This window comes from Hylobates moloch, unplaced genomic scaffold, assembly GCF_009828535.3.
Source record: "Hylobates moloch isolate HMO894 unplaced genomic scaffold, HMol_V3 SCAFFOLD_16, whole genome shotgun sequence".
NCBI lineage: Eukaryota > Metazoa > Chordata > Mammalia > Primates > Hylobatidae > Hylobates > Hylobates moloch.
The window spans coordinates 36,148,945-36,163,673 of NW_026652291.1; the positions used below are offsets into that span (position 1 = coordinate 36,148,945).

Below are 14,729 nucleotides of genomic sequence, written 5' to 3' on the forward strand. Positions count from 1 at the left end.
TTCATCTGAGGAATACCTTACTCTATTTCCCTGGTTCACCAGGTTCATCATTATTTTCTAAGGAGAACTAAGCTCTCAGGAAAAACTCTTGGCAGCAATGACTTTGTCTCACTTTGCAGGGGAGAAAGGAGGAAAGTGAGTGACTCCACAGAAGCCAGGGAGAAAAGCCCAAGTGTCTGGGCACTGAGGCGTAGTTGGCAGCCTCACCCTCACGGTGCAGGGACCCTGATGTGGAACAGTATTACAGCACAGAGCAGGCTTCAGGACATCTGGATACTCCATGAATAAAACCATGGCTCAAAAAGCTGGTGAGCCAGTCAAGAGAGGATGAGAAGGACACAGCTTCTGAAGGAACTGGTCTTCAGTCTTTCATGAGCAAAAGGGAACCACTGTCCCCATGACAGACCATTACTGAGTATGGTGTTGCACTCCAGAAACTGAGAAACGGCTCAGGAGGGGTAAGGGCCACTATAGCAAGGGCAGCGGAATACCAAAGCTCCTGGGGAAGCTGGATGCTAGGGACAAGTCTCTCAGCCAAACTGGACAGACTCAGCCACAGCCCCCAAAGGCTCTGCATATGGCTACAAAAGCAATTTCCATCTGCCACAGACAACCAGGGTGGCCCAATGCCACACTCACCGAATGTAGGAGTCTCTCTTGCCACACACTACACACAGATTCTCTTTAACCATCAAGTAATAGTCTCCAGGAGATTCGGGCCTTCCTGCAGGTTCAAACCGTAGCTTCACCACAAAGGGCTCTTCACTCACCAGCTCTTAAGAGAAGAGACATCAATGTTTGACTGTTCCCCCTGCCCCCGCCACCACACCCAAGAAGCAGCACTACCTTCACTGTTCTCTGCTACGGCCTGGCAGAGAACACGATTTCTGGGTTGTGCCTACCCAGTCCCATGCATCTTACGGTCTCTCTGCCTTCTTCTATCCCTCCCTCTTCCTTATCTCACTCCCCACTCCTGCCAGCATCCAATGCACCTAATTAGAGATAAACAAGGACAGCTGAATCTCATACCACCAATGCCTTTGTCCAGGTACCACTGAGCTTTTCTTCTATCACAAGTGCAGAGGGGCTGTCCATCAGGAGCATGGAGAAAGCAGTTATCATAAAGAGGTGATTTTCTGCAGGGAAAGGAAAGAGAAATCTCAAACTGGAAGCTAACTGTGGGTCAAAATGTCTATTTCCTTCCCATGCTCTCTTCTGAGTGACTCAAACTATTCTCAACACTAAGGTCAAACACACCACTATGGAAAAAACAAACAGAGTGAGAAACCATGTTTAATCCTCACCTGCATTGGGCTAGGAAACAGAACTAAAAATGAATGAGTTTATGCCTCTAGTTTTTACACTTATGGACTAGGACATTAAGGAGTATGTTGGGTGGTTTACACACAGCTCTGCTGTGAATGCAAAAAAGAACCAAGCAACCAGAAAACTTCCAAATCACTGGATTAAAAGAAGTACATTAAAAATTTAAAAGTTCAAGCCAAAGTAATGAGGGCCATGTGGATTTACTTCTAACTCACATGCAATAACACTTCCTTCAATTTAATCATCCAATTAATTCCTAAAGGCACTTTGCTACAGGGACCAAATTTATGCTCCAAAGTACTTATTAGTCATCTTCCTACAATAGGGGAATAAGTTATACAGAACATTTTTCATTGGCTAAAGAGTAACATTTTCTTGGAGCTGGATGTCATTCTAAATAATCAAATAACATATGAACAAGAAATCAGATGATGCATTTCTCCTGAAAAGTACGAGGCACCACATGTTATTTATTTTCACAGCTAGCCTGAAACAAGGAAGGAATGATAATTATATCCCCATTTACAGTTGGAGAAGTTAAGGCCTAAGGTCACATTAGGGTCAATGACAGAACTAAGCTAAGCTTTCCTCATTTCCACTCCAACTGTCAATAAATAAAAAAGTAAAAGAAGGGAAAAGGAGAAAAATACACAAATAAAGCAAAGGAGAGACCAAATGTCTCTGATGGAAACAAAAAGCAAGACTAATCCCTGGAGAGCTGCTGCTCCCCTACAACAAGCCTTCTCCCCAGATCCAAGGGAAGCATCACACCCTTTGCTAAGGCTGGGCCACTGACTCTTTACTAGACAGGGAATGACTCAGTTACCTGGCAGAATAGCCCACCCCCAGGGGCTTTCTTTTATGTTTTCTGGGGTCTCTCCCTTGGTGGTTGCCTGGCACCATCCCATCCATCTTAGACTTCTTATTTCTTGGCTTCTGCTGAGATTCTGTTGCTTCCCCATTAACCTCTTCTCCCAATCTGCTCATTCCTTTGCTTCGAAATGGGATGTCGACCACACCCTGGCATTTTTCCAAGACTTTTCTCCAGCTACTGTGGTCATCATTTTTTTCTCCAGGTGAATTCCTAGAGAAAGGGTATCCAAGAAGATGAAGAAAGAGAGCCACTGAAATCTGGGCATCCCTGGCAGCATAAATTACCTGAAGAGAAAAGTCAGAGATCAGTGGAATCTGGAAGGCAAACCAGAGAGAACAACTTCAAAGTCAATCACAAAGAAATAGATAACTCTTAGGATCCTAATTCAAAATGTACGACAACCTGGGCACCATATACTTCCTTAAAACTTTTTATTATAAAAATTTTCAAACTATACAAAAGTAAATTGAATAGTATGATTAACTCTCATGTTCTCTATGTTTTTAACTAAAATAGCTAAAATAATGACTTACTCTAAATGCTGAAAATCCTCACCTATATAAATTAGTGAAGTTTCTATTTGCTACCAAATTGCTGGACAGACTTCTCTCAAGTTTGGGGGAAGGGTAGTTAACAAAGGCCTGATAACTAGTACATGAAATTCACTTTGGAGGCAGTCATCCTCTGGAATGGCTGAAATCATGATTAAGAGGCCTGTGTGACTGTCAATCAGAAATGACCTGCCATATCTATTAATAAGATATTGAAAACAAAGAAAACAAATAGGTTTCAAACATGGGCCTCAAATCAAAGTCACAGGGCCCATTCCTGGAATTTATTCATTTAATAGTGGAAAGTCATTCTCCCAAGCAACTGGTGATAGGCAAGCTGGTCATAAAGAAAAGTACTGCGGGCCAGGCATGGTGGCTCACACCTGTAATCCCAGCACTTTAGGAGGCCAAGGCGAGCAGATCACCTGAGGTAAGGAGTTCGAAACCAGCCTGGCCAACATGGTGAAACCCTGTCTCTACTAAAAATACAAAAATTAGCTGGGTGTGGTGGCGGACGCCTGTAATCCCAGCTACTCAGGAGGCTAAGACAGGAGAATCACTTGAACCCAGGAGGTGAAGGTTGCAGTGAGCTGAGACCGTGCCACTGCACTCCAGCCTAGGAGACAGAACAAGACTCCATCTCAAAAAAAAAAGGAAAAGTACTATGGTCAAAACTAAAATTCGGCTGGGCACGGTGGCTCGTGCTTGTAATCCCAACACTTTGGGAGGCTGAGGCGGGCGGATCACTTGAGGTCAAGAATTCGAGACCAGCACAGCCAACATGGGGAAACCCCGTCTCTACTAAAAATACAAAAAATCAGCTGGGCGTGGTGGCGTGCGCCTGTAATCCCATCTACTCGGAAGGCTGAGGCAGGAGAATTGCTTGAACCTGGGGCTTGAACCCAGGAGGCAGAGGTTGCAGTGAGCTGAGATCGCATCACTGCACTCCAGCCTGAGCGACAGAGTGGGACTCCATCTCAAAAATAAATAAATAAATAAATAAAATTAAATTTTAAAAAAAACTAAAATTAATAGCTTTTCCCAACAAAAAGCGTAAGGACTTTAAAATTCTATTAGTTCACCTTTAATAACCAAGCCAGTGAATAATTCTATTACGAAGCATCATTTATACTTTTAGAGTAAAACAAGTTTGGATAAAATTTTCCACCTAGATCCAACAATCTACATATCTATTAGCAGACTGTTTCCCACAGAAGAATGTGTGCTTGAACGAGAAGACTTCAGAGTTCTCTTTAACACATTATTTTCTAATGATAAAGAAACAAATGGTACTAGGATGACTGGAGGTCCACATGCAAAAGAGTGAATGTGGACCCCTACCTCACAAGACACACAAAAATTAACTCAAAATGGATCACAGACTTAAATGCAAGAGCTAAAACTATATGACTTTTAGAAGAAAACACAGGAGCCAATCGTCATGACCTTGGGTGAGGCAATGATTTCTTGACTATGACAGCAAAAGCATAAGCAATTAAAGGAAGAGATTTTTAAAAAGAAACTGATAGCTGGAGCTCATCAAAATTAAAAACTATTCTGCTTCAAACAACCAATGGTAGAAAATATTTTATAGATCATCTATCTGAAAAGGATCTAGAATATAGAAAGAATTCCTAAAACTCAAAAATAAAATAACGAATGACCCAATTAAAACACGGGCAAAGGATATGTATGAATAGACATTTCTCCACGGAAGATATACAAATGGCCAATACACACATGAACAGATGCCCAGCATCATTAGTCACAAAGGAAATGTAAATCAAAACCACAATGAAATACCGCTTCATACCTACTAGGATGGCTCTAACGGAAAAGACTGACAATAACAAATGTCAGCAAGGATGCAGAACCCCGGCACCCTCATATGCTACTGGTGGGAATACAAAATGGTGTAGCTACTTTGGAAACCAGTTAACGTTTCTCAAGGATGAACAAGTGGTAACTGACTCGGCAAGCAAGGTTGAAACTAGGCCTATGCAAGTGGCATGGCAAAAAGCCTAAGTTCAAATGAGTTTGAGCCACAGAGACCAGGAAAGCATAAGGAATGGAGACACCAGATATCTGTGAAGGCAAGGGCGAAAACAGAAGGATAAGGTGAAATCTCTATAGAGAATGCTTACACCCTGATCTCCTCCTTTACAGCACAGGGCCAGACAACTATCCCTCCCCTAGCCCAAAAGACAGTAAAAGTTTAAATCATATAATGGTTAAAACACAGAGCATCTGGACCTGGTAATACCAGGCGCAACTGAAGGGAGGGACAAAATGTCACCTGAAGAAAGTGGGATTAAGGGAGAGATTACACACTGAATGTTAAGACCACTGGCACCTTTCCCCTACTCAGTGACTGGAATATAGGCAGTGGGGCTTACACTTCTTGAATAGAGTACTAGAAGATTCATTTCTGGAGAAACTAAGTCACCTGAGAGAAAAGACACAGTTACTGACATTTTTTTTACTGCTCATGCTCCCTTTCTCAAGAAGCTGTTATGAATGTACTCCACCAAGGCAAGAAAGGAAAAAGACATGGAATTTAAAAAACAGAGGATCTACTATGAAAGAGAGAGGTGAAGGGAATTCCACGCTGTTGGTAAATACAAATTCCAGTATGAGAGTTGGGGAGCAGGCCTAGAGTGCACTCCGTCCTGGGATAGACGGCTCTAGGAGAGAAGGCTCCAAGGGAAAATGAAACAAGTAAGTGACCTGACGTGTGTCTGAACCAGCCCAGAGGAGATCCATAGTTCTGGTAAGGAGTCTGGGGTGGAAACAATAGGTACATGGAACACTATGCAAACAAAATACTAATTATTAATCCTGGGAAATAAAAGTAACTGCAGTTTACTTTGTGACTCAGCTATAAATAATATAAATACTGGATATTAACTTGATAAAAATGATGATTTACCTAAATTGGGAGGATGGGGAAGAGAAGTATTTGGGGACAGGGGAGCTGCAAGAGTACTAAACTGTATCTTCCATAGTATGATGTCAAAAGATAATATAAATAAATAAGAAAGAATAGGCCAGGCGCAGTGGCTCACACTTGTAATCCCAGCACTTTGGGAGGCCAAGGCGGGCGGATCACGAGGTCAGGAGATGGAGACCACGGTGAAACTTCATCTCTACTAAAAATACAAAAAAATTAGCCGGGCGTGGTGGCGGGCGCCTGTAGTCCCAGCTACTCAGAGAGGCTGAGGCAGGAGAATGGCGTGAACCTGGGAGGTGGAGCTTGCAGTGAGCCAAGATTGCGCCACTGCACTCCAGCCTGGGCGACAGAGCGAGACTCCGTCTCAAAAAAAAAAAAAAAAAAAAGAAAGAATAACGCATGCATGTAATTTAGAATTATAATGATAATTACCAGAAAGAAATGAAAGTGGTTGCCTCTGAGAAGAAGGAAGAAGGATTAGGAATGGGAAAAGTAATGCAGGGAACTACTTACTGCTTCTTAAAATAACTTATAACTCCTACACACTTATAACACTATATATTTTTTTAAATTATGCATTTGTATTCATAAAAAAAAATCCCTTTTTCTGAAATGCCCAATATATAGTAAATGCTCAAAAAAATCAGGACTCTTGGCCGGGCACAGTGGCTCACACCTGGAGGTTGAGGTGGGTGGATCATTTGAGGTCAGGAGTTCGAGACCAGCCTGACCAACGTGGTGAAACCCCGCCTCCACTGAAAATCCAAAAATATTAGCCAGGTGTGGTGGTGCACATCTGTAATCTCAGCTACTCAGGAGGCTGAGGCAGGAGAATTGCTTGAACCCAGGAGGCAGAGGTTGCAGTGAGCCAAGATCGTACCACTGCACTCCAGCTTGGGCAACAGAGTGAGACTCCATCTCAAAAATAAAACAAAAGCAGGACTCTTATCTTTCATTTAAGTGATTATTGTAGACCAGTCAGCCGGAGTATCACCAGAGAATGAATCTATTTTAAGGCATCTCCATCCAATACTTATACTATATTTGAGAATTTGAATTTTATAAACAGTTATACTTCAGAAACAATGACCTTCCATTCTTCAACAACTCTGATAAGAAGTACCTGGTCCTCTGTGAGAGTTTCAGCATCCCAGTTGCTGCAACGAAGTAGAAGGGACTTGTCAAGGGGAAAGTTCAAAACAGTCTCAGCGAGGGATTTCAGGCTAAGCCCATTACAGAGCAAATTGTTTCTAAAAGAAAGAAAGAAACAAAACCATGCATCAAAAACAGGCAAAGGACATGAACAAGAAAATCAAAAAAGATATATAAATGGCCAATAAACAGACATAACATACTGAATCTCACTAGACATCAAAGAAAATGATAATTTGTTATCTACCTATTTGTGAAACACTTTATAAACACTTTCTGTAGTTTAACTCATTTAATACTCACACCAACCCTGTGAGGTGGCTACATTATCATCTCTACTTTACAGATGAGGAAACTGAGGAACAGAGAGGCTTAGTACTGTGCCAAAGGTCATACAGCTGGCAAGTGGCAGCACTGAGACTCCTACCCATGCAGTCTGCTCCCGAGTCAGCGTTTAGCCTCTATCCACACTGCTTTATATAAATAAGCCAAACTAACAAACTAAAATAAAATTTCATTTTATACTAAAAAATTGTGATAATACAGATTTTAATCAGGCCTTCTCTTAGTTTACCAAATCTCTAACCTTTTAGTGACTGTGTCACTTCAGGCAGGGCAAGAGGCTGTTTCAGTCCACATTATTATAAATGAGGACCCGTACATAAACATGAGGAGGTAATTATGACCCCCCACTCCTAAAAGACAAGCTGAAATCAAATTTCCATAGGAATAAAATTCTAAAGGAAATCTCTCTTCCTCCCAGATAAGGGCTAGTCTACTATCATTTTTGGCCTAAAGCAGGGTCTGCAAACTCAAAGGCTTACCATGAGGAGCCAGGGTTACAATGGGAGTGGTGGGGACTCTGGCAAACTGAACAGAGCATGCTCGTCTAAAGGGCACATATGCTACCCAGCCAAATGCTGCCATCTAGAACTGTAGACTCGGTGTAGTCAGATTACCTAATTTTTCAAGAGAAGCCAGAAATACAGATTTTTACATTAAATCTTCTTGATTTAAATAAAAATTTCCAAAAATATCATATGGGAAAAAAGAAAACCAAAAACCCTTTGCAGCCATAATTTAGCCAGTGGGACCACCAGCTTTTAGCTTACAGAGATACCTCGGTAACGTTTGATCTAAAAAGGCCAATTCTAGGTAACCAAAGTTTCACAGAAGTTGGAATGTCTCCTCACAAATTCAATATGCATCTTAGAAGCCTCTAGGCTCCTATACAATTTCACATGTTTCACTACCGAGTCCCAGGCATCTACAAATCTGGCTAAAATATTTGTCCCGCAGCTACAGGAATCCCAGCATTCATACAAACCACACCTCTGCCGCATGGCTAGGTATCGGAGGTCCAGGCACCCCCTAACAACGAGGCCATAATCCTGCAGAAGCTTGCTGGCATCTTCTGAGCATCCCACTCCAACTTTCAAAATGGTGCCATCTGCCAAAATATCCAATAATGTTCTTGGTAGTGTTTTTCCTCCACATATTAGCTTGGGCAGGCGAACCAAGACACAGAGGCCACTTGGAGAGGCCATTTGTAGAAGTGACAGAGGGCTGGCTTTGCCTTCCAAATTTACCTGCAACAGAGAAGACAAGGTTGTGGTTCACACCTGAGCACAGCAGCGAGCATAACATATAACTGTGACAAAAAAGTCTAAGAGGTACATCCTTAACTTCCCAAAGGGAGCATCTGACCAGGTTTTGGTTTGCATCTACAGATAAGCCTACAGTAACAAATGCAATGGACTTTGTGAAGCAGCGGCCTAAACAAAGGTTACCGAGAACCCCAAATGCCAAGGCCTGAAATATAAGCCATAAACAGCGACCAGCCGACACAGGAGAGCTCTGGAACATACACTGGCAGTCATATGGAACATGCTGATTTTAAAAGGCTAAGGAGGTTGGGCACGGTGGCTCATTCCTGTAATCCCAGCACTTTGGGAGGCCGAGGCGGGCGGATCACCCGAGGTCAGGAGTTCAAGACAAGCTTGGCCAACATGGCGAAACCCCGTCTCTACCAAAAATACAAAAATTAGCTGGCCGTGGTGGCACGTGCCTGTAATCCCAGCTACATGGGAGCCTGAGGCAGGGGAATCGCTTGAACCCGGGAGGCAGAGGTTGCAGTGAGCACTGCACTCCAGCCTGGATGACAATAGTAAAACTCCGTCTCAAAAAAAAAAAAAAAAAAAAAAAGGCTAAGGAAAAAAGGCCAAGGAGTAGAGTGCAAAATGATAAACATCCTCTTTTCATTATCCAGCCTCTCTAATGTATATGCAGGTAACTCTAGTCATTTACCTTATCATCACTGACTCAAGATCCAATTTTTAAAAAGAGGTAGGAGATAGAGTACTGTAAATAAGTGGTACCTCATAATATAATCCTGGTAGCACAAAGTGCTTTCTCAGCATTTTCTAGTCACAAATGGCGTTCATAAAAAGAAAACAAAAATGTATATTGAGTATAAGTTAGGGCCTTTAAATCTTAAAAGATACAAAAAACTTTATACAATAAGTGATCGAGGTTTAATCTTTTTGCTTTTTTTTAGACGGAGTCTGGGTCTGTCGCCCAGGCTTGAGTGCAGTGGCTCAATCTTGGCTCACTGCAACCTCCACCTCCCAGGTTCAAGCTATTCTCCTGCCTCAGCCTCCCGAGTAGCTGGGATTACAGGCACGCACAGCCACGCCCAGTTAATTTTTGTATTTTTTGTAGAGATGAAGATTCACCATGTCGCCCTGGTCTCGAACTCCTGACCTCAAGTGATCCTTCTGCCTCGGCCTTCCAGAGTGCTGGGATTACAGGCATGAGCCACTGCGCCTGGCTGAGGCTTAATCTTTTTGGGGTCATAGATAAGTTTGAAAAAATGCTGAAAGCTAAGGATGTTATTCCTAGAAAAATGTACACACAAAACTCACATATATTTTCAAGGGATTAAAGTTTCCCTAAAGCTATCCACAGAACCCAGATTAAGCACCCAATAAATTCCAATCCTTCTCACTTGTCAGGAGAGGAATATAGGTGAATCAGTTTGACCAAATATGGTGAGATCATGGCAAAGCTAGGACTATCATACTGTCACCTAAATTTCCCAGTCCCTAGAATAGTAGTTCTCAACTGAGGGTAATTTTGTACCCCAGGAGACATTTGGCAATATCTGGAGAAATTTTTGGTTGTCACAATGGGGAGGAAGTCCATAGGCATCTAGTAAGTAGAGGCCAGAAGGCTGCTAAACATCCTACAATGTACAAAAAAGAATCATCTGCCCAAAATGTCAATAGCGAGGAGGCTGAGAAACTCTGCTCTAGGGCAATGTGGTCCTCTCGCTACTGTACTAGCTGCCTGCTAGGCCTGCAGTGCCACAGTTGCATACAAAGTAATGGAAGAGAGTGTGCTGATTTAAGGAATTTATAATCTTATAGGAGGAATAGGAGGGATACACATAAACACAAGCTCACACATACAGAAAATGACATGGCAAATGCCAAAGGGATGTTTCAAGCAAAGTGTCACAATTAATCAGAGGAGGTACACTGCATAATTGAAGTGACCAAAATCACACAGAGGAAATAGTCAAGATCACAAAAGAACTGCTGCTAAAAAAAAAAAAAATTGGGGAGGGCTCTGGCCCTCAACTTTTTTTCCAAGTCTCGCTCTGTTGCCCAGGCTGGAGTACAGTAGCGCAATCTCAGCTCACTGCAACCTCTGCCTCCCGGGTTCAAGCTATTCTCCTGCCTCAGCCTCCCGAGTAGCTGGGATTATAGGTACCTGCCACCACACCCAGCTTTTTTGTATTTTTAGTAGAGACAGGGTTTCACCATGTTGGCCAGGCTGGTCTCAAACTCCTGACCTCAAATGATCTGCCCATCTCAGCCTCCCAAAGTGCTGTGATTACAGGCGTGAGATACCATGCCCGGCCCTCTAGCCCTCAACTTCTTTTCTAAGGCGTAGTAAAACCATGATCTAACTCACAAAAGACTTAGGCTTCCTTCTTAGGCACTGCTTTACCAATGAGGGCTATTTTCGTATCCTCACACGAAAGCATGCCAGTTTGATCTCATTGTCTACTTCTTGGGGCTCAGCCAAGGTTACAAAGATCTATGAAAAACATGACTACTGGGGTTCCTGTTCTCTAATAATTCATCTGGATGTGACCAAATCACCTTTTTAAAAATTAATGAGTAGTTCCTTCCCTCTGTGATATCAGCTTTCTCCAAGAAAAAGCTATAAATCTCTACTTCTAATAGCTAGTACTGCTAATTTGACATAAAACTCACTACAAATTCCCAAGGTTCGATATTTGTACCTCTTTACAGTCAGGTCTCATTGCCTACCACACATTAATTTCCTTGTTAATATAGTGGTGAGTAAAAAGAAAAGAAAAAGATAAAATAAATTAAATAAAAACTAGATAGATAGGTAAATTGAGTTGTCTTTAATGTTTCTGGATTGTGCTTAAGATCCAACATACTATAATCAAAGTTTTCTCACTAGGAATCCAAATGTTTATGATTCCACTAGGTACATAACTTATATTGAATATATAATTGGAAGAATAATGTTTCTAGGAGAGTCAATTTAGCTTAAAGAATAAGATATCTAGTCTTTATTTCTCATATTTCCCCCTTTTTGCTTTCTAGTCTTTTTGCCCTGACATCACTACTCATGGGAGACAAGAAACCCTTGGCTTATCAACATTATTAAAAAGTGACATGTTTTAATTTCATTAGCATTATTTAAACCAGTGGTCTTATTAGCATTATTTAATCTAGGGTTTTTAAAATTAGTCAACATATATGAAAATGTTTGAGACATATACTATATATATTTATAAATTATACATATATAATACTGTATTAATGTGTTATATATACACAAAAGTATAAAGTTTAACTGAACAATACCAACAATCATTACAGATACAATTTCTAACACTCTGCTGTTTCAGTGATTCATTTAGAGAACACTGGGTTAGAGTCCTCCTTCCAGGAGCCAGGGGATAATCCATTTTGGCTTCAGTATTCTTACAAGAAAAAAACCAACAAAACAAAACAGTATTCATAAAAAAAAGTTTCTGGAATGTCCTGTGATTCTTTAAATGACTTCACGAAGGCTGCAGAAAGTAAACAATGACACGGGACCATCTTCTGGGCTGGAACAGGTTAACTAATGAGCACCCCTAGTCTGTGGAGTTTACGTATCAGTTAAATTTAGACCAGGGTTTTGAGATAGGAATGAGGTAACAGAACTAAGGCCCAATGTGGCTAGACGCTGAAAAGAGTAGGATGGAAAGAGAGTAGGAAGAGACAAAATCAGAGGTGCTGAAAGAAGCTACAGCAAGTAAGACCTTAAGAGCATGTAGGTAATTAAGACATCTGCGTTTTATTCTTTTTTTTTGAGACGGAGTCTCACTCTGTTGCCAGGCTGGAGTACAGTGGTGTGATCTCGGCTCACTGCAACCTCAGCCTCCCGGGTTCAAGCGATTCTCCTGCCTCAGCCTCCTGAGTAGCTGGGACTTCAGGAGCCCACCACCACGCCCAGCTAATTTTTGTATTTTTAGTAGAGACGGGGTTTCACCATGTTGGCCAGGATGGTCTAGATCTCTTGACTTCGTGATCCACCTGCCTCGGCCTCCCAACATGCTGGGATTACAGGCATGTGCCACTGCACCTGGCCATCTGCATTTTACTCTAAGCAATGGAAGGGTTTTGGGCAGAGGACTGACACAATTTGATTTGCATGGAGAAAGGATTGTACATGCGCAAGAGTCAAAGCAGGGAGGCCAGTCAGGGGAAGGTTTGCAATAGTCCAGGTGAGAGACACTTGAAGCTTGGACTCAGGAGGTAGTAGGAGTGTGATATAGTTTGTATCTGTGTCCCCACCCAAATCTCATGTTGAATTCTAATCTCCAATGTTGGAGGTAGAGCCTGGTGGGAGATGACTGGATCATGAGATGGAGTTCTTACAAATGGTTTAGCACCCTTCCCCCTTGGTACTTATACTGAGTGAGTTCTCACAAGATATGGTTGTTTAAAAATGTGTGGTGGCTGAGTATAGTGGCTCATGCCTGTAATCCCAGCACTTTGGGAGGCCAAGGTGGGCGGATCGCTTAAGTCCAGGAGTTTGATACCAGCCTGGGCAACATGGGGACAGGTATGATGGTGTGCGCCTGTAGTCCCAGCTACTCCAGAGGCCGAGGTGTGAGGATCGCTTGAGCCTGGGAGGTGGAGAGTGCAGTGAGCCAAGACTGCGCCACTGCACTCCAACCTAGGCGACAAAGTAAGACCCTGTCTCAAAAAAAAACAAGTGTGTGGCACCTCCCCGCCGTCTTGGTGCTGTTCCTGCCATGTAAGACGCCTGTTCCTGCTTTGCCTTCCACCATGAGTAAAAGCTCCTGGAGGCCTCACCAGAAGCAGATGCTCCCATGCTTGCTGTACAGCCAATTAAACCCCTTTTCTTTAATAAATTACCCAGTCTCAAGTATTTCTTTATAGCAGGGCAAGAATGGACTAATACACTGGGTCTACAGGATGATGGTTTTGGGAAAATCACCTTGCTCAGCCTTTATTGCACCAATTATTTGTACCTGTTATGCAAGGAAATATGTAGCCAGAGTCTCCAGAAAGGACAAGGCAGAAGTCAGGGGATCAAAAAGGTATTTAATGTCTCCACCTGCCTCAGGAGAAGGGCAACAATAGCTCCTAAAACATGGCAGAATATTCATTTTGTACAGGTGATTTATCCACAGTTACACCTCATTATAGGTAACTCAAAGAAACCTATACCTCGTTGTGATAGCATGCTGTTATTTCCTGCTTTGTATAACCACTTCTTTGGATTTGCATATATTTTGCCATTAAAGAAATTTAACATATACTGTTTATTTCTGACTTTCAATCATATCACCATCCTGTTGGACAAACCTCTGAGAGAAGAGTGTCTCACTGATTTTAGTCTTAAAGGTGGGGAATTCCGACTGGGGATAACAAGTTTGGGAAGAAAAATCAAGAATGAGTTCTGTTAGGAACATGTTAAGTTTGAGATGCCTATTAGACATTCAAGGAGAGATGTCAAGTAGGCAGGTGAATATGAAAGGCTGGCATTCTGATTTTGAGAGTAATCACCATATCAATGGTATTTAAAGCCATACAATTAGATGAGAATACAAGAAAAGAATGTAAATTAGAAGACATAAATTAGTGGCCCACGGATCCATCTGCTGACTCACAGACATGCTTTTATTATAGTATTATTTTTGGTCTCCACATATTTAAAAACTTATGCCAGAATTTTTAAATTAGTAGAGTTCACATTTTAAAAAATCCATACTCCAAGTTTCTTTTTAAAGAACTGGACAATCCAGTAACAGCTGGTTTGAACTACATGGCAGCTTTTTCATTTATATGAGGCATGAATTCTCTAATTCACCATAATGTCTTTTCAACTGAAGCCGAATGTCGTCTTCCACTTACCATCATATTTGTACACCATTATTTTTCTAATACAAAGAAATATTTCTCAGGATCCATGTTGCTAGTAAAACTACAAAAATGAAAGACCCCAGAGGCCTTATCTTTTTTTTTTTTTTTTTTTTTGAGACAGAGTCTGGCTCTGTCGCCCAGGCTGGAGTGCAGTGGCACCATCTCGGCTCACTGCAAGCTCCGCCTCCCAGGTTCACGCCATTCTCCTGCCTCAGCCTCCTGAGTAGCTGGGACTACAGGCGCCCGCCACCACGCCCTGCTAATTTTTTTGTATTTTTAGTAGAGACAGGGTTTCACTATGTTGGCCAGGATGGTCTCGAACTCCTGACCTTGTGATCCGCCCACCTCCGCCTCCCAAAGTGCTAGGATTACAGGCTTGAGCCACCGTG

General features: G+C 42.1%; 1 protein-coding gene and 1 long non-coding RNA gene across 7 annotated transcripts in view; one reads left to right on the plus strand and one right to left on the minus strand.

The window, feature by feature from the left end:
- LOC116484500 (uncharacterized) overlaps positions 1-14,729 on the plus strand; it is a 65,318-nt gene that overhangs the window by 23,098 nt on the left and 27,491 nt on the right. The window lies entirely within an intron of this gene.
- EXD2 (exonuclease 3'-5' domain containing 2) overlaps positions 1-14,729 on the minus strand; it is a 54,929-nt gene that overhangs the window by 8,500 nt on the left and 31,700 nt on the right. For all 6 annotated transcript variants that reach the window (XM_032179282.2, XM_058429417.1, XM_032179287.2 and 3 more), the window contains 5 exons: positions 8,186-8,442; positions 6,825-6,951; positions 2,153-2,484; positions 1,030-1,136; positions 640-775 (listed from right to left, as the gene is read on the minus strand). In XM_032179282.2, the coding sequence (XP_032035173.1) occupies positions 640-775; positions 1,030-1,136; positions 2,153-2,484; positions 6,825-6,951; positions 8,186-8,442 (959 nt within the window). The remainder of the gene's footprint in view (positions 1-639; positions 776-1,029; positions 1,137-2,152; positions 2,485-6,824; positions 6,952-8,185; positions 8,443-14,729) is intronic.